General features: G+C 38.4%; 1 protein-coding gene across 8 annotated transcripts in view; it reads right to left on the bottom strand.

The window, feature by feature from the left end:
- Positions 1-3,383: 3,383 nt before the first annotated feature.
- The window catches only part of LOC129717511 (leucine zipper putative tumor suppressor 2 homolog), a 69,712-nt gene continuing 46,064 nt past the window's right edge, over positions 3,384-27,031 (bottom strand). For 6 of the 8 annotated variants that reach the window (XM_055667466.1, XM_055667467.1, XM_055667471.1 and 3 more), the window contains exons 3-9: positions 19,063-19,094; positions 12,387-12,930; positions 11,912-12,324; positions 11,672-11,843; positions 4,776-5,177; positions 4,631-4,723; positions 3,384-4,564 (exon numbers count right to left, since the gene is read on the bottom strand). In XM_055667466.1, coding sequence (XP_055523441.1) covers positions 3,692-4,564; positions 4,631-4,723; positions 4,776-5,177; positions 11,672-11,843; positions 11,912-12,324; positions 12,387-12,930; positions 19,063-19,094 — 2,529 coding nt within the window. In that variant the 3' untranslated portion in view covers positions 3,384-3,691. Of the gene's footprint in view, positions 4,565-4,630; positions 4,724-4,775; positions 5,178-11,671; positions 11,844-11,911; positions 12,325-12,386; positions 12,931-19,044; positions 19,095-27,031 lie in introns of all 8 variants that reach the window. The other 2 variants (XM_055667473.1, XM_055667472.1) reach the window with 2 other exon arrangements.

The following is a 27,031-nucleotide window of genomic DNA, read 5'->3' as shown; positions in this document are numbered from 1 at the left end:
TTGTTTATGGGGCAATATTAATTCCCACAACTCATTCTCATACAGTTTTTCTATACAACCGAAGGTTTCTATGCTACCATGCTTTGAATAAAACCTATGCCAAAATGCATACGCCCTATTAAAACATAACTCATGGGTCTAAAAAATCTTGCCATCTGTGAAAAATGTTCAGTTTGCTAAGCCAATACGTGTGCAAAGTTTCATTTAAATAAAAAATGGTCAATACTCTACCATAGATCATTTCGCGCGATTTGCTCATAATATATATATATATATATATATATATATATATATATATATATATATATATATATATATATATATATATATATATATATATATATATATATATATATATATGTATATATATATATATATATATATATATATATATATATATATATATATATATATATATATATATATATATATATATATATATATATATATATATATATATATAGATATATATATATATATATATATATTTCTGAAAACATTTATAATTTTGCACTTTGTATTAGAAGGTATTATTCTATGAATTTTTATAAACATTAACGGATTGCAAGATTGCGTTATTTTCAAACAATGAGCTAGTCATGCATTGGATTCTTTTTCCTTGATTATCAGTAGCACTCACAGTTTACACACGCAGTACGCATGCGCTTGAACTTATGCTCTCGTCACTCATTATACACATGATTGTGATATTACTTACACTCTGAAAAATACACACGTAAAATCCACCTGAAAAATCACGTAAGTGACTGACCTTGCGAAAATCTGCCATTTTACGTGACGTTAGTAATTTTCACCTAAATTTCACGTACGATTCACTGTCAATTTGTACGTGATAGTAGATGGTTTCAGCGCGTTGGTATTTGTGTTTTTTTAAATTTGTTAGTGCGGCTGTGGTTTGACGTTTCCGACAACGATATTTACGTGAATTTTTAGTATGCAAAAAAGTCAATATGGCGGACAAAGGACTCCTGAGCTGCTCCAGCCAAATCAATATTGGAAAACACGCAATGTAAGTAGCCAGAATAATATTCATATTAACAAAAAAAAAATTATTCTTTGAATTTTCAGTTGGTGAATTCTTTCCGGAACGATTGCAATCGTCAACAGTCAGTTTCTAGCAGAACACCTCCGGTACCAGCTGCGGAAGAACAGTTGACAATCGTTCCGGCCAGTCCTGTTTCTCTTCTGTCGGAAATGTCGATTCGGAGCAAGTAATTATTTTTTGATATTTGGAAATAAATTTTATTTGTCATATGCGCCGTGTATTCTATTCACTTAAAGATAACGTGGATTCCATCTGAATAACACGTAAAAAGTACGTGAAAAACATGTGGGGCTTATGCGCGTAATTTATGGTTTCACCTAAACATCACGTAAAAAGGTACGTGAAAATCAGGTAACAATTACCTGACCAACACCTGGTTGATTGACACTAACACACTGACACATGGTCGGCTTTCGAGAAATCGGCAAAAGTTACGTGAAAAGAAGGTGGATGAGAATCAGTCACTTTTCCCGGTAAATTGCACGTGCATTTTTTTCAGAGTGTACTTCATCGATAAAAACACCGTAATAGATCTGCTATTGCCATTCATACTCAGTTGCTGAGAAAACTATGTTATTCTTTAAATTTAAAAAAAAAATTAGTTCGTATGAGAAATACATACTTTTATGATTTTGCTGTACCCACGATAGCTCAAAAACCGTTATATTTGAAAGGCTGAACTTTCTAGCTATTCTAATCAACTACAATAATTGGTTAATGAACACCGGGTTTTTTGTTTGAACAAGATTGTCTTTTTTCTAACTTTCATAAGGGAATGTATAGAATCCTTTTACCAAGGGGATGAATAAATAAACTGAAATTGTTTCAGCTGTTCGAAAAATTTGCAATTAACATCATATCACCGCAAAACCGCGAGCGCGTAATACCCATCTTCCACTACATAACTTTTCTGTTAATCGTTGATTTCGTTGAACTTTTTGCTTTTCTCGTGGTCTATTAGCCCCATATGTGTGGGAAAAAAACAAGTGTCTACAACCGTAAGTTTGGATTATACATGTTCATAGCGCCAAGTATGATGACAGTTCTACAAGGTATGCTATTCACGTCGATGCATTAGTATTAGTGATCGTTATGAACTTTTTCCAATTTTGTATGAAATTTGAAATGATTTTGCATTTTAAACTAAACTTATAAAACATACTTGCCTGAAAAGTTATAGAAATGATGTTGAAACATGTTTTATTTGTGGGGAATACATAAACATGCTGCGGTTTAGGTAAAATATGCTGTTTTTCATCAATTTGCCGGTAACCTTTTTGCACTTTTCGTTTTTTTCTTGTACTCTAATAGCGCTTCTAAGTAGAGTCGCTTATGTTTCATACAGTAACAAAAGTCATGAGCTATGACGATCACTAAGATTATGCTACAACTATTAGAAATATAGCATTTTTATATATTTTATTTCGACATATTGTCGCAATTATTCACACTAAATATAAATTGATATAAATTTCTAGTGTGTTTCAACTGAAGATTCACTCTCCAACCAAAAAAATCAGATATAAAACAACATAAAACGAGAAATTTCCAAAAATGTTCTGAATTCCATACAAAACGCGAAATTTTTCATAACGAGATTTGTTTGTGTGCGTGGAGAGACAAAAATGTAGCATACCTTGTAGAACTGTCATCATACTTGGGTTCATAGCGTAAGAGGCAAGTACCGTTGATCGACGCCGAGAGATCGACCCTGAACTTGATCTTACTAACCGACAGCGGGCCGAGCATGTTCCGCGAAGAGTATCACTTTTACTCTCGTTTTATTCGCTCTTCTCAGTGCATAATGCATAATGCCTACCTGCAGGCGTTTCACTATATACAGTCAGGACCCATATTGAGCGAGTTGGTTATCGCCGGATCTATGTACCTACATAAACAATGTGGATACCAAAACCAACAATAAAAAATGAAATAACATAACAACATAACATAGCAACCCTACATATGTCAGATTTTATGTCTTCTTCCGAAATCGGGTTTGCCCCATGAGATTTCTCGATTTTGCAAAATTTCTGGGAAATAGCACAACAAACACGATTGTATTGTAGGGCGTAACGCATCGCGTCCATCTTCACCTTGCTGTAGCTGAACCGAAATCAAATGCATTTTTGAAGTTGTGCTTGAAACAAGGAGAAGAGTTCGCTCGCCACAATCCTTCGTTGATCGAATAGGGGAGTGAGGAGAAATGTTCCCTAAAAACGGAGTGAAGCATACAAAAAATCTCTAGAGGAGGCACCGCTTTGAACATTGTTTTCGAAGATGAAAGAGTTTTTCGGGGAGTATTAAAACGAGTAGCTTGTTTCTTTATCAAACAGTTTAGAGCAAAATCATATTCTTAAATAAAAAGGTGATAAAATTGTTCTAAAGTCACACTAACAACATTTGCGGTAGAATATTACATACATGCTGTTATGCATAACGAACATAAACGAGAACATGGTCATGGAACCTTAAAATCTCGAAGTAACTTAAGCTTAGTTAGGGTGCATTGCTAGAAGCAATACAAATATTCGTCAGGATAATATAAACTACGACATATACTTATTCTCACAAATAGTTGAAACCTATAAAATTTCACGCCATCATAGGATGGTCTTTATTGGGTTACTGATTCTCAAAGGTTTTGAGCTTTTCTTCCAGTACAGCAGTTCGTTTGCACATATCTATGTAGTTCTGCTGCAGCTGCCGTTGGTAGACCAGTACCTTCTCTTTTTCATCGGCCCATTTCAGCCGTTCCTGTTCAAAGCCAGCACGACAATCCTGCAATTCCTGCCGTAGCTGTGTTAACTGCAGATCCTTGTCCTGCAATGTCGTTTTATCACAGTTATTTGCTGTGTCGGTTTCGGTGGCTAAGAGACGAAGCTCCTCTTCGTCATCGTCCTGGTCTCGTGTCGGTGTCATGGATTTGTAGTCGTCATCCGACGAACTCTGGTTGTAGCCCTGGTCGCCCAGCACCGACTCTTTCGTCTGGTCAGACACTTTTCCTTCATGAATGCCCAGGCTGCTTAAGTCCAATGTTATATCTGGTATTTTTTTGGCATTATAGGTCTCGATCATGCTTGACTTATCCTCATCAGAGTAGTTGCAAATTTGAGTATTCAAAAATAGTTTTTTGTTCAATTCCAGTTTGTTGTTGAAGTAGTTTCTGATGATTTCACTGCTGTTTAGGTCGTCCTTCATCTTAACATCACCTCCACCGGGATCGGGCTTGGGCTCTCCAGACTGGCCATCGTCAGAATTGCTTTTACTTTGCTCTGTAGAGTCGCCAAATTTTTGTACAACAAAGTCTAGCTTTTTCTTATAGCGGGAATAGCGTCCAGAAGGAACCCCTTCGTAGCCTCGCATTATAGAAATATCAGACAGTTCTTTGCGTAACTTCTGTATTTCGTTGTTCATCACCACTATTATCTGATCTTTAAAGATAATGATACGGTTTAGTTGTGAAATCTCCAGATCGAAATCAAGCTCTTTCTTTATCTACAAATAAAGAAAAAAGACCTTAAGATTTACGGCGAATATTTACTCATACGTCTGTTAGCTTACCTCAGACTTTTTAAAACTAATCTCATCCAAATTTTGCATTTTGATGTCCGCCCGCAGCTGCACAATCTCCTGATCTTTCGCTGTAATATCCACCTAAAATCAAAATTTGGTTATCATTGCGACAGGGTTGCAGAACGACTCTTACCTGTGCATCCTTAAGTTGGGTTTTCATCAGAGCTACTTCCCCATTGCGCTGACACAGGCTCCACTCGCTCTCCTCCAGACGTTCCTTCAGATCACTAACGACACGGCGCAGCATCTGGATTTCATCGATCAGATCGCCGTTCTGATCCTTAAGATCCTTCTCGCTAAGCTTCAGGTGGCAAAGTTCACCTTTCTGATGCTCTACCTGCTCCTTAGCCAGCGTAAACTCCGAGTGCAGCCGATTGACATCTTCCTGTAACCGTTTCTTGTCCTGGCGCAGCTGAAAAGTCTGCATCATCAGCAGTTGCTCGAGTTTGTGCACCTTTTGGGCACCGGCACGCAGCCGGTTTTCGTGGATTGCTTTTAAGCGGTTCAGCTCTTGTTCCCAGTGCTTTTCCTTATCCTGTGCGGGAAAATAGATTGAAGGGAGATTTCGAGGGTACAGAGTGGCGCAGTATAATCACTTGATAATGTAAGCATTCAATACAGTGGATGTGGATGTGTCAAACTGAGAATCACAAAAAAGTTGTGAGAGTGCATGACAGCGCCCTAGACGGTGTTGTCACGCGACGATTGTTATTCGATTGAAAATTTGAATTATTCGTTTTGTTTTTTGGCGAGGGAGGTAGCACAGACTAACAGACATAACACGTCGAACAAATTTTCAATAAAATCGTCGTTTGGGTGATTCCAGTACTTTACGTTAGTAACTCCAGAACCATCTGCTGTCGTGTTCGCGCTGCGTCATGTATTTCGACATCAGCGTCAACGTTACTGCATGCGTCAAATGGGGAACTACAAAATATGTATGAGATTGCATGACAGCGCCCCAGACGACGTTTTCGCGCGATGACTGTTATTCGATTGCAAATATGAAATGAACGTTGTTTGCGGCGATGGAGATCGCACAGACTAACAGACGTTACACTGGAATCTAGCTGCATCGCCACAAAAAAACGTTCATTTCAAATTTTCAATCGAATAACATGCAGTAACGCTGGCGCCGATGTCGACATATATGACGCAGCGCGAACACGACAGCAGATGGTGCTAGTGTTACTAACGTAAAGTACTGGAATCATCCAAACGATGATTTTACTGAAAATTCGTTCGACGTGTTATGTCTGTCAGTCTGTGGAGCTAGGTTCCAGTGTTACGTCTGTTAGTCTGTGGAGATAGGTTCCATTATTACGTCTGTTAGTTTGACCCGAAATAAAATTGCAGCACGAATTGATCTGCTAAAGTATTTTGTTCTGTGACATTAGTAAGATCATAATTCTATAAACCATATTGTTGCTATCCGAAATAAATGATTAGTTCATGAGTATTTCTCACCACTTCTGTCACTGAAGAAATCGCTTTTGAATTCGGTTCGAAGCATTCAAAAAAAGTTTCTCCTATCACAACTTTAGGATAGACTTCAGCCAGCCTTATAAACTGATGCGCAAAGAGTGAGGTTAAAAACTCCAAGTGAACCGTCAAATCGAGGCTCCATGTTTGCAAAATAAACAAACTCAAACGTGTTACTTTTCGTACAGAATATGTGTTGCAATCAGTATAAATTTTGTGAACCACGTGCACTTATGGTTTCAACGGGAGAATGTGTTTATTATGCTTGTATGGTGCATCGAAAATTAAAAATTTGTATGTATGTGATGGAACAAGCTTTGAAACTCAGTAATTTATTGCTACAAAGTATAGAAATTCAATTACACTTTTTTTCCCGTGTTGGGTATTTTATCACTGCGACCAATTTTTTGATCTTTTGTGACATATGCCCTTTTTAATTTTGCTAAGTCAGGATAACGTACCACTATTGGAAGTGGCCGTCATGATATGACCAATAGCATTAGTCCAGTCTGGTATTAAACTTCGCATGAAGCGAATAACCGTACTGGGACTTGTTCTCCAGATTTCAGAGGGTTCTAACAGCCCCCTATTGAAGAACTTAGGTCTTTTATTAATATTTGCCGGACATCGGCATAACAGGTGTTCCGAGTCTTCTTTTTCCATACCACATAAGCGACACGTATAATCTAGAAGTTGTTTCATAAGCTTCAAGTGATAACGGCTCGGGCAATGCCCTGTTATTAGACCAGTATATGTGCTTAGATCTTTCTTTGAAAGCTCCAGTATTATGCGAATCATAGGACCGTTCGGTGTTATAAACCTCTTTGACTGCTTACCAATGGAAGTATTTGACCAGTTGGACTCCACCTTCAAAATTTCCCATGCTTTCAGCTCCATTTTAGGTGAAGAAGCGGATAAGCCACAGAAAGGTTCTGGTTTTATGAACTGATGAGACGATCCGAAGTCTTGCAAGTTCATCGGCTTTTTCGTTCCCATGGATTCCACAGTGACCAGGAACCCAATATAAATTTACTTGATTATTGCAACCCAGTGTTTGAAGTGATTGAAAACACTCCCAAACAAGTTTTGATGTGCATGTTGCAGACTTCAGAGCATTTTAAGCTGCTTGACTGTCGGGCATGATGCAAATGTTTGAGTGTCTGTATTTCCTGCGTAGGCATATAACAGAACATTCTAGTATAGCTTGGACTTCGGCTTGGAAAACGGTTGGCCATCGACCCCTTCGGAATTGATAGATCTACTACTGGGCCTGTTACTCCTGCTCCCACTCGATCGTTCATTTTTGAACCTTCTGTGTAAAAAACAATTGATCCCGGACGGAGATCGGGACCCCCGCGTTCCCAAACATCGCGCTCAGGTTTAACTATTTGATATCTCCTTTCAAAGTTGTATCTTTTCTCCATCCAGTCTTCATTGTTGGTTACTAGGGGATTGATACGAATAGTTTTTAGAATATTTAGATGACCTGTTAGGTCACCTTCAAAGAGTTTTAAAAGTCTTTTAATCCTTAAAGCACTTTTTTCTGCTTCTAATTGTATAAACTGATGCAGTGGAAGCATAAAGATTAAAGGTTCCAATGCCTTGGTTGGTGTACTTCTCATTGCACCCGTTATTGAGAGAGTAGCTAGCCGTTGAAGTTTTTCCAACTTATCTTGAGCACCTCTTTCTTTTGTTTTTGGCCACCAGACCAGTGAAGCGTAGGTAATTCTGGGTCTCACAATAGCCGAATAAATCCAATGGATCATTTAGTTCCCATTGTTTTAGTTCCCATTGTTGACCGAAAGTTTTATTACATATCCATAGAATATTTCTGGATTTGCCTATTACTTGCTCTAGATACTAGAACTGGAAAACACAGTTAAGTTTTTTGTCAAGGAGTACCCCGAGATATTTGACGTTGTCTGAGAGTTTCAAGAGCTTACCTTTCAATCTTATATTATTTAGCATAACTTTTCTCCTTCGTGTAAATGGAACGATAGTAGTTTTTGAAGGATTTACATTTAGACCTTCCTTATCGCACCACGAGGAAACAATGTTTAGGGCAGTTTGCATTCGGTTAGCGATGATATCGTCAGACTTGCCACGAACAATTATGACTATATCATCAGCGAACCCAACTATTTCGAACCCAATTACACTTACTAGTGCGTACGAAAAGTCATACAAAGTAAAATCTGGTTGCCAGTACATTTAAAACAGAAGATTAGCAAAGGGTTGCCATATTTACTGCTTTTTTCTTTGCGTATCTTTATATAAAACAGTCTCCATGTTAGACCACTGTGATCCTGAATCACATTACTTTGGACTTGTTGTGCATCGAAGTGAGTAAATGGCCAGGAATTGATTAAGGTTCAGGTACAAACCAACACTCGTAACAGTTTCAACAAATTCCCATCGAAATTACCGTTTAAATGTGTACTGTTAATATTTATGCAAGGAATACCAGTATCGACTGGTGAAGTTTTCGCACCGTGTCTGTTATTTCGACAGCAGAGCCAGTATATGCACATGTGTCAGATTGAGAACCAGAAAAAGTATACGGTTGTATAACAGCGCTTCAAACGGTGCACATAGGAGTACGTAGAACAAAAACCAGGCCAAAATTGTTATAATGTGTTTTTCGATAGCAAATGTGTTTTAAAGTGGTTTTATCTCTATTAGGCTTTATATTTAGACATAAAAACTTAATATTGACAAGATTTCAATAATTTAGATCACCTAGCAGTGATTTAAGGATTTTCCCCAGCTATTACCCTGAAATTGAAAAAAAGTTTCAACAAATATAGCAAGAGCTTGTTCTGGTGAGAAAGTTTCGTTTGCCAATAATAAGTTCTGCAGCTTTTAAAGCATCTTTTTATAGATGAAGAAAAAAAAGCGTCTTTTGAATCATTCGCTTTAGAAGGATCGTCAAACATGCTCTCAATAATGTTGGAAACCACAGTGCTCCCAGCAAATCTTTGAGTCATTTCTACTGCGTAACTCAACTCACCCAATAGTACAATTTCTCTTAGCAGTTGCGGCTTGCAGCTTTTGCTTCGATCACTGTAATCAGCAAATTCTTTGTTTGGACGACCTGAATGCGAAGCTTCTGATCAGCTTAAAAATGTTATGATTTAGCTCAATCAATTTTGTCATTTTTCGAAGCTGTCCATCTTTGTTCGAACTGATTTTTTAAGCGACTCAGTGGACATCTAACCATTGAGATCGAGTGTTTCTTGGAGGACATTTGAGTTACATAAACAAAAACTCTTTTGCATTACCTAATAAACCCGAACAGGGTAAGCTCGAAAAGTTATTATACAATCTGGAAGAACAAATCAAATGTTCACCAGAGATGTATGGAAAAGGCATGATAAATGCACTCATTCAATAACAAAAGATACATAGCAAATCCGAAAATTCAAACTTCACATCGAACGCAGTTACGAATGGGTGAGGATGGCGCATATTTTTTTTTTTTGTGGTACTACTATAACCTTTCGAATGGTGGGTAAATTTTTGCTGTGACTTGCTGGGAATCCGAACAAAAATTTTGTTTTGTGAAAACTTTGTGAATAAAGAGAAACTTAATAACACGTGTCTGATGAGGCTTTGTTTGGATGCAGGTTTTTTCAAGCTATAAAATACTTTACCGGCTAAAATTTACTTAACATACCTTTACAATCACTTTAAAATTACAATTACATTAGTAGAAGTTTATATTTTCCGTTGAACAATTTATGACTAACTCCTGCGCTCTAAACAATTCCGAGGTTATGATACTCGTTTTTTTGCTCTATGAAATTAAAGCGACAATGTAGTTTTTGAATTGTCTACCTTTGGTTCAAAGGTTTTCAACTATAAACTTTTAAGTTAATCAAATTAAATAAAATTTTGTTGCTCCTATCTTTTGGAATTATATATATATATATATATATATATATATATATATATATATATATATATATATACATATATATATATATATATATATATATATATATATATATATATATATATATATATATATATATATATATATATATATATATATATATATATATATATATATATATATATATATATATATATATATATATATATATATATATATATATATATATATATATATATATTATAACCTCAACAAGGTTTTCGTAGGAAAAAATAAGTTGAAGAAAAAAAAACGGTTGAACGGTAGACACGACAGTTACGAAGCCATTTGTAGTAAGCAATATTAGTAGAAAATAAGTTTTCTTTAAAAAACATTCATTTTTTTAATCGCTCTTGGGGTGAAATGCGCCACACCCTGCAAAAATTATTACGACGTACACTTTTTCTTTGATATTAATCGGATCCTAAAAGACCAGTCTAGCATGCTCTTACCTCAAATTTTATTTTATTGTTCTTCATAATAAAGGTAGAGGAATTTGTATATCACATGTTAATAGCTCAATTCAAGTGATGTTGTGATGTGTAAACCGCGATGGTACATGATATGCATTGTTGTGGAGCATCCAAATGTATTTATCTTATTGATAAAAACAATCATTTTCTAAACAATATCAATATCTCTCATAATTTCAGCTTGTTCATTTCAAATCTTTTTTTTTTTCAGAATAAAGCTAAGACCTGGTGACATTTGCTAATAATTTTCTAGTGCAAATTAAGTATTAAAATCGTTAAGAAAATCATCGTTTGGCAAGGGGTGCATTTTACTTCACTCTCCCCTACCGATATGAAATGATCGTTTTTTTGTGGTTCAAGTCTTCAGTTTTTGGTCTGTGGCTTAAGGATCAGTATTTTAGGTATTATATTTTGGATGCGAATGGAACTTTTTATTCCAGACTACCTTCAACCGGGTGATCAATCAATTCGTAAAATTGTGAAAAAAAATCATTGAAATTTCAAAAACAACAATAAATTTATTCATTAAACAGCGCACGTTATTTAGATTTATGATCCAAATTGATGCAAGAACCATCCTAGTAATCAAAACTCCTTCCGTCTTTTAGTTGTTGTCACATGCCATGAAATTTCATTCGGATTCTTACTTTAGTGATGAAATCCATAAATTAAAAATTGGAACAATTGTTTAACGCTTTAATACACGTAAAAAAAAATAATTAGCAAACCATCATTTTTTTACAACGAGTGACAAAGTTGAATAATTGGTTTGATATAGTTACGTAATTTCAATATAGAAAATTGTCAAAAAAATATTTGTATGCTATGAAAACAGGCATGGGAAAGCATGAGTGTACTGTACTGAAAATTATTATACAAATATAATATTCAAAATTTACACACGTTAGGACCAACAAACACCACCCCAAACAAAAGTCCTCCCCGCTGTAACTAAATAGGTAAGAGAAATGAGAGGTGGACAGATACGAAAGTGCATAGTAGAAAAGGAAGACACACACGCGGAAATACGCATGTAGTAGAAATGAGTGACACTATCGAGCTGCGAGATAGTGCTTGTTTTTTGCGCATGAGTGATTTTTTTTAACAGATTAGTCCAGCCGCTCATAAGGCGTTACCAACCTGATGAACTTTGAATATTACTTGCTCATTGTGCTCCATTGTTTGCCGAAGGTACGCCAGCTCTGAGTCTCGATCGCGCAATGCAGCCTCTAGTTCCGAGATGCCCGAATCCGACGGTGAAGGAGCCATATCGAGGAGATCATGCGCAGCGTATAGACCCAAGGAAGATTGGCTGTAAGAGCGAGGGAAACAGGGTTAAGTTCGATGGCAGAACCAAAAAGTATGATAGGTATGAATTACCCAGTGTTGGAATTTGGATACGACGCAATCATGCTGTCCGGTAGCTTAAGAATTGATTCCAGACTGTCGTAGGTTTTGAATGGTATACTAGAGGTTTTCCGCGTCAGCGTTCCGTACTGGTGTTGATACGTAACGCTAGAAGGCCCGTTAGTTGCGACCAGCCCGTTCGAGGTAACGCTTCCGACGCCACCATGTTCACTATGTCGTATATTGTGGTTATGAGCGTGAAGATCAGTTGTGCTGCCAAACTTGTACTGAATACTCATTGCAGGCCCAAGAGAAGGCGTCGATCCGTAGCGTTCACCTAGGTCTGTAAGACGACCCCCATTTTGGCTCGCCGGACTGGTATAATTTGGTGTGTTACATTTGTAAGGAACTGGTTTGAATGCTATTGGGCGAATCACTTGCTTGCCCTGAAAGATAAGACAGGAATTGTTCTTTGTCTTTATTTAAAATGTTCGCTTATATATCTTACCTTGCCAAGAATGCCACTACATGACTGGATCTTGGGTGGTTTGTCCTCCGTAGAGAGTGAAACTCCTGAGGTTGTGTCATGTCCGGATGTAGTAGTCGATACCGACACAATGCTGTTGAATTTGGTCAGTGAAGTACTCGCACTGGTGGCCGCTAGCTTGTTGTTGTGCGCATTTTTGCTATTGTTTTTCTCGAAAATTTCACGAATGTTTTCGAAGTGTGCTTTTCGTATGCTGCTCTCATTTTGTTCTCTGCCGTTGCCAATGGTACCGTCAAGGGATGTAGCAGTCCCACTGGAATATGCCTGCTTGCTGAGGAAGTCCGATATCCGTTTTTGTTCTCGTCGCGATTTGAGAGTACCGGTGAAGCTGGTGGGAACTAGGCTGAGTGTTGATTTTCCCCCGGTTAGAACAAATGGATTATTCTCTAGGGATGATGATCGGTAGTGGCCTTTTGGTCGCAGCGGACTTTTATAGGTAGCTGGTGAATGTGCTATCACTAGGGATGACGGAGCACCGTTGTGCAATGATTCCATGGCATTTAGTCTGTAAATAAAGAAGATGGGTTAGGCTTTAGTTTAGGTTTTATTGCGAAATCCCCAAGTGTAGGTCAATACGTAAACCGATTGTCGTCATTCTCGTAGTAAATCAAAGCTTTACCGCTGTGCAGGCTAATGCAAAAGACGATTGTGTTATGCAACACGCAATAACATCTCACCCATATTCAGACCTCACTAGAGATAGATTGTCCTAACGGACACCCTCATATGCTTTGGCCAGCATGTGGACGACGTGTAGCGAGAGGCCCAGCGACTGATCGGCAAGTTCTCACGCTCTCCAGACCTCTAAGCTGAAACGTGCAGATCATGACACATCTTAGCCGAGAGTTGGAGCAAACAAACCGATCAGTCATCGGGAGGCTGCTGCAGCCGCGCCTCCTCCTTTGCCGTGAAACGGTATGAAACCCCAAACGTAATTTATTTTACTGCCTGGCAGCTATTTTGTTTTGCTCCGCAGCGGACCAACCAACCTCGATACCCACAGCAGCAGCAGCATCACTAGTCCTTTCCACAGCTAGCTGGTACAAATAACAGCAACAACATTAGAACCATGGACAGAGCAAGTAAGCAAGCGAGGAACGCGCGACCCCCATCACACACAGCCACATTCATTCATCTCATCAGGCCGTTCGTCGCGTAGCTTTTCGCTCGAACAGACGCTGTGCTTCACGAAAGTGTTTGGTTGTTTTGCATGTTCAGCAGATTCAATGGCGTCCAAGTGCCTTACGGCGGCAAAAGACAGAAAATTTTATCCTAAGGGTGTCCCCTGCGGTGGTCGAACTTTTTTGAATATTTAAAACCGCTTCCGGATTGAAAGATTTTAAATAACGAACAATGTAGGTTATTACCATAGTTCATTAAATGAGCGTTGGTTCATTCAATAGTCTGAAACTTGTTGTAATCAGGTGTGATCACAGTGAGGTTATTTTGTTAGCTGACCACCCTCACCGTTTCCTTTCTTGCATGATGCACTAAATCTCACCCTGGGGCCAAACCGGAGTGCTGAATTTTAATGGTTACTGTGGCAGTCAAATTTAATTATAGGGTATTACAATGCTGACTTGGGCTCCGAGATTGCTGCTGGAGGTTGGCTACTTTTGTAATCCTTAGCTTACTTGGCAACTATGGGAGCTATGCGGTGACGTCAAATGAGACGGCAGGTACGGTACCGTCACAAGGGGCTGTGATAATCTACAGACACCGAGTTTCGTTGGATTCGATAAAATTGGGTCGTGATTTGTACATTCATTAAAAAAATAGTATAGAAACCGGTAGTAATGTACAATTATGTGAAAAATATTCATACTTTTTTTTCTGTGTAATGTTTTACTAAACTAATTGCTATTTTAAACCACTGTGCATCTCGCAAGCATTGACAACTATCTCGACGTTCAGGTTTGCTACCGTGATATGACATTGTGACGTAGATCCAAGTGATCAGTTTTTCAGTGCGACACAAGAACGAAAAAAATTCTCGTTATTTTTGTATGGAAATGTGTGCCAACGTCAGTTTGTTTTTTTTTTTTATTTTATGCAACGTACGAATAATTAACAACAAAAAAGAAGATACCAAAAGATAGGTTTTCGAATAAAGAACAAGTTGGCATGAAAACCTCATATTCGAGAAAATGACACTTACGTCACTTTGTCATCTCACGGCAGTTTGAACCTAGGCCACCAGCGTTATCAGAGGAGAGCTCACCAATAACGCTAGGCACACCTTCACATAAAACTTCGGCGTTGATGTTGATAGTGATTGCTATATTTTTCTAGAGGAAAGGTAAAACATACTGATAATGACAAATATATAACGAAAGGAGCAACGGCGCTTAGCTTCAGCCAAACTGGAAATTACTGTCCAAACCCAATTCATGGTCCTTTGCAGAAATACTGCTGTTGATGTTATCCAATGGTACACTGGTCCGGACACGATGTTGTCAAAGATGAAACTGTAGGTGAAACTGTATTGAAGCCACAAATGGCTGACTTCGAATTTTCAAAGGTTAATGCGTCACATGTGAAAACATATTCTCACATATTGTAGATAACTTACAACAATGGCGTGTTTAACCTTGGGCAATAGCAGTTTAACCGAACGGAACACGTGCGTTTTGCGACAATCCTAGCTTGGTTGCTTAGGTAAGGCCTGCCATTATTATACAAGTGGAGTTGATTTGCGCATGAAAGATACGAAACACAAACCCAACAAAGCGAGTAGAGGCTGAGCCAGTTGATGTCGGTTGATGAAGATTAAAACTGTATTGTTTGTGTGCATTCATTCAAAAACAGAAAAACTAGACAACATTTCTCTTCAACGGCTGTAAGATATATTTATTTTGAAGCAGGCCCGGATTTAAGGGGGGGGCAAAGGGGGTAAATGCCCCGGGCCTCCCGATTTAAGGGGCCCCCTAGTCCTAGTGCGACCTTTTTTTTGTGCTTGTCACCTTCCAGAACGTTAACTCTAGATGTTTTAAGAAAAGAGGGCCTCACAAACAAATTTGCCCCGGGCCCCCCAGCATCTAAATCTGGCCCTGGCTTGAAGTTACTGTTCACTAGACTTATATCGAATAGTTGTAATTTTTTCAAAAGCTCCATATGAAGGCATGTTTCATTCATAATTGATTTTCTCCTACGTTGGACTCAGACTTAAATACTTTTAGCCATCAAACACATTGTTTTGGTACAGACTCAGTTCAAAAGTTAGGTATAATTACACAGTGCAACAAAAAATACTTTTTCTTCTGCCTTGGCTTCTATGCATGAAATTTGGACAATTCGGTCAAGAAAAAAAAATCTGCAGTGTATGTATTATTTCCAGAACCAGAGCTGCCAATAAAATTTTTGATTAAACTGGAAGAATGGTAAAGGAAAAACTGGAGAAAACTGAATTCCAAATAAATTTAAAAAAAAAGTAAAAAATAAATTATGGAAGAGCTTTTCTGTGACTAATTCCAGAGTCTTTTATGTTTTGTTTCGAGCTTGCTTTTTATAAAAATTATGGACTGGAAAATTTGCGTTAACAGCAGCAAAATTCAAAATTACGCAATCAATCTATCTCAAAATAAAGGAAAAAAACTTTTTTCAATTACTTTCACTTCTAACAAAACAACTGTTGCAACAATTTTAATTATTTCTGAGTTCGCTCTCGCTTGGTAATATATCGCTTGGTAATTCTTCTAACAATTTTTAAACTGCTACGCAACAGAAATTCAATTTGTAGATTTGGTTTCATGATCTGGTAAAACCTATTAGTTTGTTATTATCTCAATCCCGCCATGCAGTCCTTAATTTGGCCGTTTTTCGTGCGAGAAGAAAAATACTAAAAATGCCGTTAAGAATATAAAAAAAATACGTTTTTAATTTTTTTTCCTAAAATCAACTGGAGCTCAAATGAATATAAAATCTTAATGTAACTGGCAAATAGGGGAACTGCTCCACTATTCATCTCATTGAGCCGATAATCACGAAGAATGCACGGGTTAAACAACAAATTTTCATGAAATCATTGAACAAATAAACAAAATACGCTTACGTGCTCTTATAGAATCGTTCAGTATTGTATATTTAGTAAACTAAGCTAGATTTATCCTGAATTTTGTAAAACAAACCATTTTGCACAACGCTTCCATATCCATCTCAAAACTTAAATCACTGTTCAATTATTCATCTCACGACGCCCCCATATTCATCACACGGCAGTGCACTGTTAATCATGAATGAATCACATTATCATGAATGAACGTAGCCGCAGCCCGTCGTAGTAGGTTACCTAGATATCCGCTGTAGTGGTTTACGTGCAAATATGGTAACCTAGGTAACCACGGCAGTTCAATTCATCTCATATATTCCTGCTAATTCAAGCTGGTTTTTAGAAATTTGAGGTGAACGTTTCAAAGATTAAAGTATTCTTAGTGTAGTGAGTGATTTTGTTTAGTGATTAAAATAAAAAATGGTCCGCTAGTGATGAGAAAAACTTTGGTTGACTGCTGAACGATTCCCGTTGTAGCCGTACAGAGCAATGCGCGGATTTTGTTTTCTGAGGTAGGTGATTAAAATAAATGAGTTTTCGAGTGCAGATGTCTGACTATTATATCAAATTTAGAACTTTTAAGTGAGTTTTTGAGGATTCTACTTTATGAAAAATCTAAAGTGAACTAAGAAGAATCCATTCCATGGATTAGCAGATCGATTTAGTTAGAAAATATGCGTTTTTTCTGTTTTCAATTGTGTTTTCATGTTGTATGAGATGAATATATGGGCTGAGATGAATAATGGAGCAGTTCCCCTTTATGAAAGAACTGGAAGATTTTGGGAATAAACTGTTTGACTGAGTCAATTGAAAAAAAAAAAATGGAAAAATCCAGTTTAAACTGGAACATTGGCAACTCTGTCCAGAACCGCAATTTGATTACCTGCAACTTTGCTGAGGACACCATTTTAATCAGACAAGTCGTTTTTCTGATATAGAATATTAGGTCCGTTTGAAACAGCAGTCGTGATTCTACATGAAGAACTGATATTATAAAAAGAATCAAAAAGAAAGAACTGTACAAAGTTTCAGCGAAATCGGAAATGATATGCCAAAAAATATGTTTTTCTTTATTTTCCATGGCATTGCTCACATGTAAAAAGGCTTACAAGCGCCACGTGGCTAGTGAAATCTACACTGAAGTCGAACGGTCCAGAAGACCAGAACACTAGAAACAAGTTTGCTGAAGACTGCAACCTTCTTGGTCATCGGAAACATGAGATATTTACCTATTCCAAGTGATGCTAAACTTTTTGGGAGCGCTGCAATATTCAAATTGGGTATTGCAATGCAATACACAATGAAGCGATCCCAAACTAATGGCGAGTTGTGTATTCGCTTCCCACCATGTGCCTTTTTTGTTATGTATTAGTCGTATACAGGGCTTCAAAAAAGTAAGTAAAGTTCATTTTAAAACAGTGATTGCTACTTACTTTAGGCCTATGTTACAACATAAATCAGAAAAAAGGAGCAGTTTTAGGAACTGTTGAATGGGGAGAAGCGAGAATAATCGTTACTAAAATTTTTTTTTTTGGTGCATTAGAATTCAGAATCATCAATTTAAACATTTTTATATGCTAGCGTAGCCTGCTGCTGGCAGTGCTGACAACACGGGCGCAAAATTTTGACTTGAAACTAGAAAAAAGCAAAACTAAAGTTTTGCAAGGCGCTACAAGTTTGAGCTTATTTTCGCGAAAATTAGTTACGATCGCGATATTCATGATTGTACAGAGAAAAGTATACTTAATTTGTATGGTTACGCCACTGTTACGTGCCGGGATTTGTCGAAAATGTTATATTCGCTTTCGGCGTGACAATATGAACAACAGGCCAAGAGAAAAATAGTGATGTGAAAAATAGCAAGAGTTGAATGTTTCGACGGTTTTACGGTAAAACCAAATATGCAAATTAATTGAACTAGATGCTCTGGTGCTGGTTTAACAGTTTCACAGTAAATAATTCCAGGTGAGGCATTCCTGAAATGTGGTAGTTTGTGGAAGCGAGCCATCGATCCTCCCATGCTTGGATTCCGTGTCGGTTCACGTTAAGATAAGTAGAGCAATTTAATTATCAATAAACGGTTACGAATTTTCCTCTAGCTGTTAAAAATCGGAGCTGAATTTCTGTCTCGATAGGTTTGTTTTGGTCGGCATGAAAGGTGTAGGTAGCCACTATAAAAATGGTTTCAGTTTAACCTCGATCCCGGTTGTGTCTTCGAAGAATTTTAGTGAGTGTTCTTCTACGGCTAAGTTTAAAGTCCACTGCGAGAAAAAACAGCCAAGTAAACGCAGATACGATGAACATCGCTTCGTTTGTTTGCTTTTTATGCTTAGCAGATCCAAAATCTGGTCAAGATAGACGCCACTATTAAAGCCTGCTTAGGGCCTACTGGATAAATGATGCACCCCAAGGAATAGCAAGCTGCCTTTTGCAGTTATCTTTTTTAGAGTATACAGGTTAATTACCTGTTAGAAACGAAAAACCAGGTCAAAATTCTTAACAAACAATTTTGTGGTAATCGTCTAAATTGGGTTACTATCAATTTGAAGTCAGTATTGGAAAACAACTTACCAGATAATATACACCGACCTTGCAACGCTAAACGCGATGAATTGTATAGTCTGTAAATAAAGAGAAAAAAAAAGAAATTGATTATTGCCATCATTACGGTAACATGACTTCGCTCAAAAGATTTTAATAGCTTGTTTACTTTTCTATATGGTCGGCGTGCGACCAGACCGAACCAAGCGCCAAAAACATTATTTCGAGTAATCGGCGATCAAAGTTTACTTACCCCGTATGCTTCCTGCAAACTGCTGCAGAGAAATTTTGTTATAATACCATTATAAACTGTTCAAATGATTTCGTTTCTTTATGAAATATAGATTATCAATTTTAACATCCACTAGTGTTAAAAACTCAATTTTCAAAAAAATGGCGCTTGGTTCGGTCTGGTCGCACGCCGACCATATGCAATACAAACTTCAGTATATGAGAATAGATCGACTACATGCGATGAGCTTGACAGCTGTGGGATGCTGTCAAGCAGGTCAGAAACGATAACAGCTCTAAAATAGTGATATCGTAAAATCTTTACTGTGCGGGGGTACAGTGTGGATCTCATGACAATTATCTATCGAGCGTGAAGGTGCTTGCAAATACATTGTATTGCATTTGCAAGTATGCTGCTAGTACATTAATGTTCGTTTTTCACGGAAGATGAAGCCTTGATCTTTAGACTGGTTGCGCTTTTGAAAGTTGCTTCTAGATATTGGCGTTCATCTTTTTACAGATCTTTCTGTTTAGAGTATATGTTATAGCGATTTCTCTAACAGTCTTACCATATAACACAGTTCTTCGCTACTGACGATAATGTGCAAAATGACCAAATACCAAACTAAAATAAGATTACAAAGAGAAATAAAAATTCTGATTGCAATCAACCAATTTCCTTGCAACCTATTTTTCGCTCTCTAATGGTTCCCCATTAGCGCAAAATGAGCTTCCTAAAATATCGACGCCTTCACGTTCGGCCGGTTATGGTCAGCAGACGGTGGCGATGCGAGTGTTCTATCCACAACTTCACAGCGACAGATTCTCGAAGGAACCATTAATCTGTCCGGCCTCCTGTACACACATATTCACGTTCACTTCGCACCGCCAAGCGGGTCGGAACATGCAGTTGCATAACCTCGATTGCTGGTTGTGGGTATCTGAGTCATCAAGCAACCCCCTACCCTCACGAGGCGCACACTGTGTAGCAGTGATGAACTCTGTCAGCTCATCCCGTACCAGAAAAAAAACCTTAAAGGTTTTACTGCAGTTTAGTGCCTACTTACAACCCTGAGCGCTCCCATTGCTGTTCAAGTGCTCGCGCAGATGCTGCTCAATTAGGCTGTGGATTGAAACGCGCCAATAACGGCTCCCATCCAGCGGCCATCCGGAGCTGAAAAATGGACGCCGTTTGGGGAACCCGCAAAAAAAAAGAAGATCGTGAAAGGTCAACTCTAATTTGACATTGATCGGCAGCACTTCAGCCGTTGCCGCCTTGGCTCTGGCTGATTAAAGTGAGTGCTTCATTAGCGGCAGTGAAGGCGCCAGCACTCGAATAGTTTACAGCGCGGTGATGTCTTCTCAGTATGGTTGTGTGCGTAAATACCCGATTTCACTTCCTTTCAGTTGATGGTAGTTGCGCGTCCGATCTGAGCTTCCCTTCCTAGCTACGCACATGCTGGTTGTCCTGTGGTGATAGTGAACCATTATAATTTAGTTAACACGAACCTGATGCGTATTTAAACATTCGAACGAGCAACACCAAACCAGCTTTGTGGAAGTGGTTCAGGAGGCATGGTTTTCAATTAGTTCAATTTCATATGAACAACTTAATTACAGGCTCGGCTCTGGTGCGTTGGACGTATTGTAATGTTGTTGCTACCAATTCTTCGACTTTTTGTGCTGTTGCATTTTTTATCGTTCTCGTTAAACCTGTGATATCGATATAGCTTATATTTACTGAATGCCTTCGAATTGGGTACATTTGGAGAAGTATTGCTCGTAAATTTTCGAATAGATCTTTATAATAATATTTGGGCGTGTAGAGAGTATCTGTCCGACATCGGGCAGAGTTCGAAAGGTCCTGAACAAAGATCGATTGACATCAGACCGAACAGTTAGATTATATTTCGAAAAGAAATCCTACAGAATGAGTTACGGACTTAAAAATGCTTTCGGAATCCGGGAAACTTTGGTTAGATTTTCAAAGTTAAACTAACCATAACACACGAAGCAGGATACCCAAAAATTTCAAAATAAGTCCATACGTAATTTCTGGATGAAACCTTAAAATAATAATCCAAAGAAAAACATTTGAATTAATAAAACAAGAAATGCTTGTTGGTCGGATGAAACTATCGCTATGATTTACCGTTCAGAAGCTATAAATTTTTTAAAAAATTAAAATTTTTAAAACCCTATTTCTAGATCCCAACAGAGATGTCTAGAGCAAGATTAGTGACTTCCAGTTTCTTCACAACCAGCGTTGCCAAGTCATTTCTTAGAATATCTGGAAAAGCAAAAAACAAATCTGAAGTTGAAGTGATGACTTTTTGCGAGACAGAGAATGAGAAATGAGAGTATGTACGGACCAGTATAACGGACCAGTCTAAAATCTTCAATATTTTTTTTTTTCGTTCATGAGAAATGCGTTTTCGTACAACTTTTCAAGGAAGAAGATTTTATTCTTCTCGATGTTATTTTTTGCGATGTTGTTTATGTTTCCCGTGAAGAAAACATAAATTATTAGTTCCTGACTCAGCGTTTTGCTTATACCAGCCGTCCCTAACAAATGCAATAATCAACCGATGCAGACAAAGTTTTGCCCTCATCCGGACGGGAAAATCGGAAACCATTATCGTCGTGCGGCTCCTCTAATGGTGGTCGTGATAGTCAGAGTAGGTCAGTCAGCGGACGGGCATTCACTAGCGGGATCGAAAATGACGACGCGCATTGAAATTCGGGGTGGGTGCGCCCGCGGCTGTCATAATCCAGATTTACATATGGTAACTGGGTAATCTCTTGTTTTAGATGAAAAAGTGCCGCCACGATCAGCTCGGGGAGGAAGGATAGATAGATGATGATGTGCGTGCGGTGTGCGTAGATGTCCGCTAGAAACGATAGAATGACGTGATTTTTCTCTCTCGTTTCAACAGTTATTTTTTTTAAATCCCTGGTTTACTTTGCCGTCCTCATTACTCCTGTAGATATTGCTGACTCAAGCTATCAAGAAGGTTCAATCGCAAAAGTAAACAAATTGAGTTATCCCTTTCGCACTACAATGTGTGCAGTGTTCAGAAAAATACCATCAATCCGACATTTGCATCAAAAGAACGAAAGTAACTTTGTGCTGAGGATGAAAGGGTGAATATAAAACAAATGAATATAAAAGTTCTAGTCCCTCGCTACTAATCGTGTGAAACTGACTCATTAAAGTGTAGCCTTACTAAAAAATCCTTGTAACTTCATACTAGAATTTTCATCATCAATATTTTGGTCTCGTTTGGCCGTCATTGTTAGTTACACCGTCATGTAGGTTTATGCTACATTCGCCAGAAAGATTCAGATGCTCTTGAAACTTCTGAACTATGAACTATAACTCTTACCTGGCACACTTAAACAACCTCCGTCATTGGTGGAACTGCGGCATTGTGGAGTCGCTCACTGTTCAGAGCCGTTTTTTCCTTCAACTCGTGGCAGCCGTGGTACTCGATTCCTCCGACGGATCTATCATCAATTTTCAAGGTTTAACCTTTTTCAGGTAAAAGCGAAACAAATAAGGAAATTATGATGCAGTCATTTTGGTGAGCCTCTCCGATCGAAAATAACTAGCCCTCATCAGTATTGTACTATCGTGCAGTAAAATTTCTCCACTATCCGCTGAAGGCTAAACAAAGTTTTGACTTTCTAGCTTATGAAGTATTGGACGATACATCTTTGAACAGGTTTCTCGTTAACATTAACGTTGACGTCACAAGAAAACCGAATCCTTTTGCGATGCTAGTTTCTCGGTTACGGGGCCAGTTGCGTGATGGCTTCAGCGACCCTCAAACGGTTATTATGTTTAATGGTAATACCGAGAAACGCCACTTCGTTTGAGCATAATTTTGCCCACCCGAGAGGTACGAATCTACCAACGACTCTTGCGTTGGGGCCCCTAGGCAGTGGTGTCGGAAGAACTACTGCTTTCTTTTGCATACCAGCAATTTTCGCTTGGGTGTTTATTTGCGGTCTTGGCCAATGTCTACCAGAGAAAGCCAGGCCTCAAATCTCAGAAGAGCCGCCCATGTTTCACGAGGTATTATTACTTGTTTATTTTTTACCTTTTTTGAGTTTTTATGGAGCTGACCTGCCATTGCGCGATGCTCCTCTGCGACCTGTGATTATTTACCGTAAATTGCATTTAGATCAAACCAGTGAGATCTGATTTTTTCTTCTGAACGTGACTGCACGAACTTTTGCTGGCACTGATACCTTCCGACACAACTTTATAGCTTGGGTGTTCGTCAGTAAATCTTGAAGATTACCTAGATAGTTCATATACTTTAAGGCCACCTGCCATCAGAATCTCACCAGTGATGACACTTATGTACGTGCAATACTGTCGGAGTGGTTCAGGTTTGTAATTTATGTCAGTAGATTTTTTCCGCACTGATGGCATGGATAAAACTTGCAACGACAGCAGAACGCTGCGAACACGCAGGCAAAGGTGAAAGTTCCTTATGCGGCACCAGCACAGTTTCAGATTTCAATCGATTATCTTGTTGACCCAGAAACCGGAGACGGTTGTGATGGTCGTCGCGTCAAGCGTATATCTTGACCTTTCGAGGCTTACGCTTGTGTCTCCTCGAAAAGGTGGGTGCTGGCAACATCTTTCAGTGAGCGTTCGTTTCTGGTGTGCGACAGGCATAGTTACGATCAATCGTCCTGACCAGGTGAGCAGCCATTGTTCTGCTATTATTAATTGGCACCGCATGGGTCGCGACCGCTGTGGCCGCTCGCCTAACGACGCATTCGAGTGGAATAATGATCGAATCGCACCTCGTTCGCAGTCAACAGCGAACAGGCGGATCTAGTTACCGCTCAATGCGCCGTGTTGCCGGTTGGCGATCCGCCCAAAGAGTGACGTAAGCCTGCTTTGATGTTTTTTTCATTCATTTTCAATACATCTCTTTTCTTCGGTGCGGTTTTGAACGCGGGTTTCACGAGCAGACGCAGTAATTGATAAGAAACCGATATTGATCCGTTTCACCACCATCATCAGAATTAAGAGCATCGCATTATGTGAGCAATGCAGATTCCGTAATCGTGAGATTGCGTGGGTGATTGGTGGATTTTATCCTTTACTCAATGCACTTGTTGAAGCTTCTATCACAGACTACCAGATATTACACTTTTAAAAAATTTCTGATAAATTCATCGTTCATATTAAAAATTACTTTAGGCTGGTAATACCGGTACCAGCTGGTGCCGATCGCAGCGCCCAGCGTTTGTGCATATTTCGGATTGCATAACAGCTCCCCAAACGGTGTTGATTGGCGACGACAGTTATTTGAGTGGAAATTTGAAATGATCTTTTTCTTTGTTGGGGTAGAGGCTGCAGTGCTTGGTCTGCTAGTCTGTGCTTTCATTATTGTTTTGTTTATGAAACTCAGTGGTCAATGACCAAGAAATGAATCCTCCCTTGTAAATTGTAGACCAACACGCAGCTCGCATAAAATAACGAAACAGAAGATTTGACGTGCACGTGACGTTGCGTCCGAATTAAAACGTCACTTTTTCGGGCGATGATAATGGTTTCACCTCTTACCCATTCAATTTTGAAGGCAAGGAAAACAATACAAGTAGGGTAATCGCTCCATTATTCATCTCAATAGCTTGGTGCACCTATATTCATCTTATTTCTTTCATTTGTCCAATTTACCGTCAAATTTCTACAAATTTTTGAAGGTAAATCTATTTGCTTCTCGATTTTTCCAAATGGCTGAAAGTTGTACGTTGAAAGTATGGTAAAATTTGACGATAAATTGATCTAAAAGGCGTGATGAGATGAATATAGGTACTGAGATGAATATAGGACCGGTTACCCTAGTACACTAAAGTCGTTTTTTACGCGGGGGATACGTGCCGCGTAAAAAGAAACCGCGTAAAAAAACCGCGTAAATTCCGGAATCCGCGTAAAAATAACCGCGTAAATTCCGGAATCCGCGTAAAAAAAACGCGTAAATTCCGGAATCCGCGTAAAAACCATCGTTAATTTTGCATTCCGAGCGAAGGGGAACCGAAATCCGGGCAAAAAAAATACCGCTTAAATTCCGGAATCCGCGTAAAAAAAACGCGTAAATTCCGGAATCCGCGTAAAAAGAACCGCGTAAATTCCAGAATCCGCGTAAAAAAAAAACGCGTAAATTCCGGAATCCGCGTTAAAAAAGCCACGTGAAAAAAACCCGCGTAAAAAAAACGCGTAAAAAGCGACCTTAGTGTATATGGGTCATTCCATGTCAAGTGTCCGAGGAAATGCATCGACCATCTCCGATTTCGACCAAAATTTGTGAGCCGATGTATTTTGGGCCGGAACTAATAAGTACAAAGTGTTCTACCGATTGGTGGACCCCTCGACCAATGGGACTGAATCCAATTTTTGCGAATTTAGCAAAACACCTTTTTTATTTTGTAAATATCTCGGGACCCTGAAGAGCTACAAGTGATATTGACATATCATTTTGAAGGGTTTTAGATGTAGAATCGAACGACGTGATCAATATTTTTCTGCAGTATTGCCAACATTGCATTTTTTTCGATTCAAAACTTAATTTGCAATTTCTTCAAAATACCCCCCCCCCCTTTTCGATTTTGATTTTGACCACGCCAATGTGTTTAGCAGACGATTTTACATAGGAATCACTTAACAGCAAAAAACAAAATGTAGCGTTCCAGAGATACAGCATTTTTAAAATTGCAAGATTTTGGATTTTGTCTACGTACGAAAGCGCTTCTACATAAATTGCTGCATTCTTAATGGTATCCTAGCAGGCGTTTGTGTAATCGAAGGGATGTACCTCAAAGGAGCATCCGTCAATGATGTAACGCCGAAAATTCCGCTATAGGCTATAATCTAGCTATTCAACCATTCCTGTGAATTTTGGTGTCCCTAGTCTTTACCGTTTTCTCAGGGACTTTTTTCGTCAACATAACGTTAAAGCGATGAACTCGGCGAGCAATTTCTATACAACATTCCCACGTAATTGGACGTGTTTTGGTAATGGCTAGAGACACCAAAATTCATAGGAATAGTTAAATAGCTATAATGTATCATTTTTTTGGGTTTGAGCTTTTGGAATGCACTTTTTTCAGTTTATAACAAATTAATGAAAGCATAAATCCGATTTGAAAAGCTTCGTATACAGGTATTTCACTAAAGTCAGGAAATTTAATTAATCCAGTTTAATATACATACATATACATACAAACAGAAAGTCGGGTTCCGAATCGGCATGTAGTACCAAAGTTTTGCTTTTTAGTTTTACCCTCTGGAGGATTTTTTTTAGGAAAATAGAATTACATTGTCCAACTGTGTGAATTTTTGCAATTTGTAGGGAATTTATTACACGGTAATTTTATTGGGAACAAAATAAAAGTTTAGTTCAGAATAAAATGGTAAAACCACAGAAAAACAGACGTGCCACTCAATGACGATTTCATCGTCATTATTTTGAAATTTAGTTAAGTAGGTAGCAGTAGCGTAGCCTGGTATTTCTTCTGGGGAGAGTTGATATAAAAGTGAGTTTTGAGGATATTGAAGAGCGAGTAACCTAAATCTATGACTGTCATGTAAAAAAAAACAGAGTTTTGGCGCGCTTACATCATTACGTTGCGTTGTAGTAAAGACATGAGTGCGGGAGAATATATAAGAGATAAAATACAAGAGAACAACGTAAAAGATGAAGTATTTTCTTGCTATTTTTAGCGATATTGCTCACCGTACCGTACCGCGCTGTTTGAATAA

Source organism: Wyeomyia smithii, chromosome 1 (assembly GCF_029784165.1).
Source record: "Wyeomyia smithii strain HCP4-BCI-WySm-NY-G18 chromosome 1, ASM2978416v1, whole genome shotgun sequence".
NCBI classification, from domain to species: domain Eukaryota; kingdom Metazoa; phylum Arthropoda; class Insecta; order Diptera; family Culicidae; genus Wyeomyia; species Wyeomyia smithii.
This window is presented reverse-complemented; position numbering and strand designations above follow the sequence as displayed.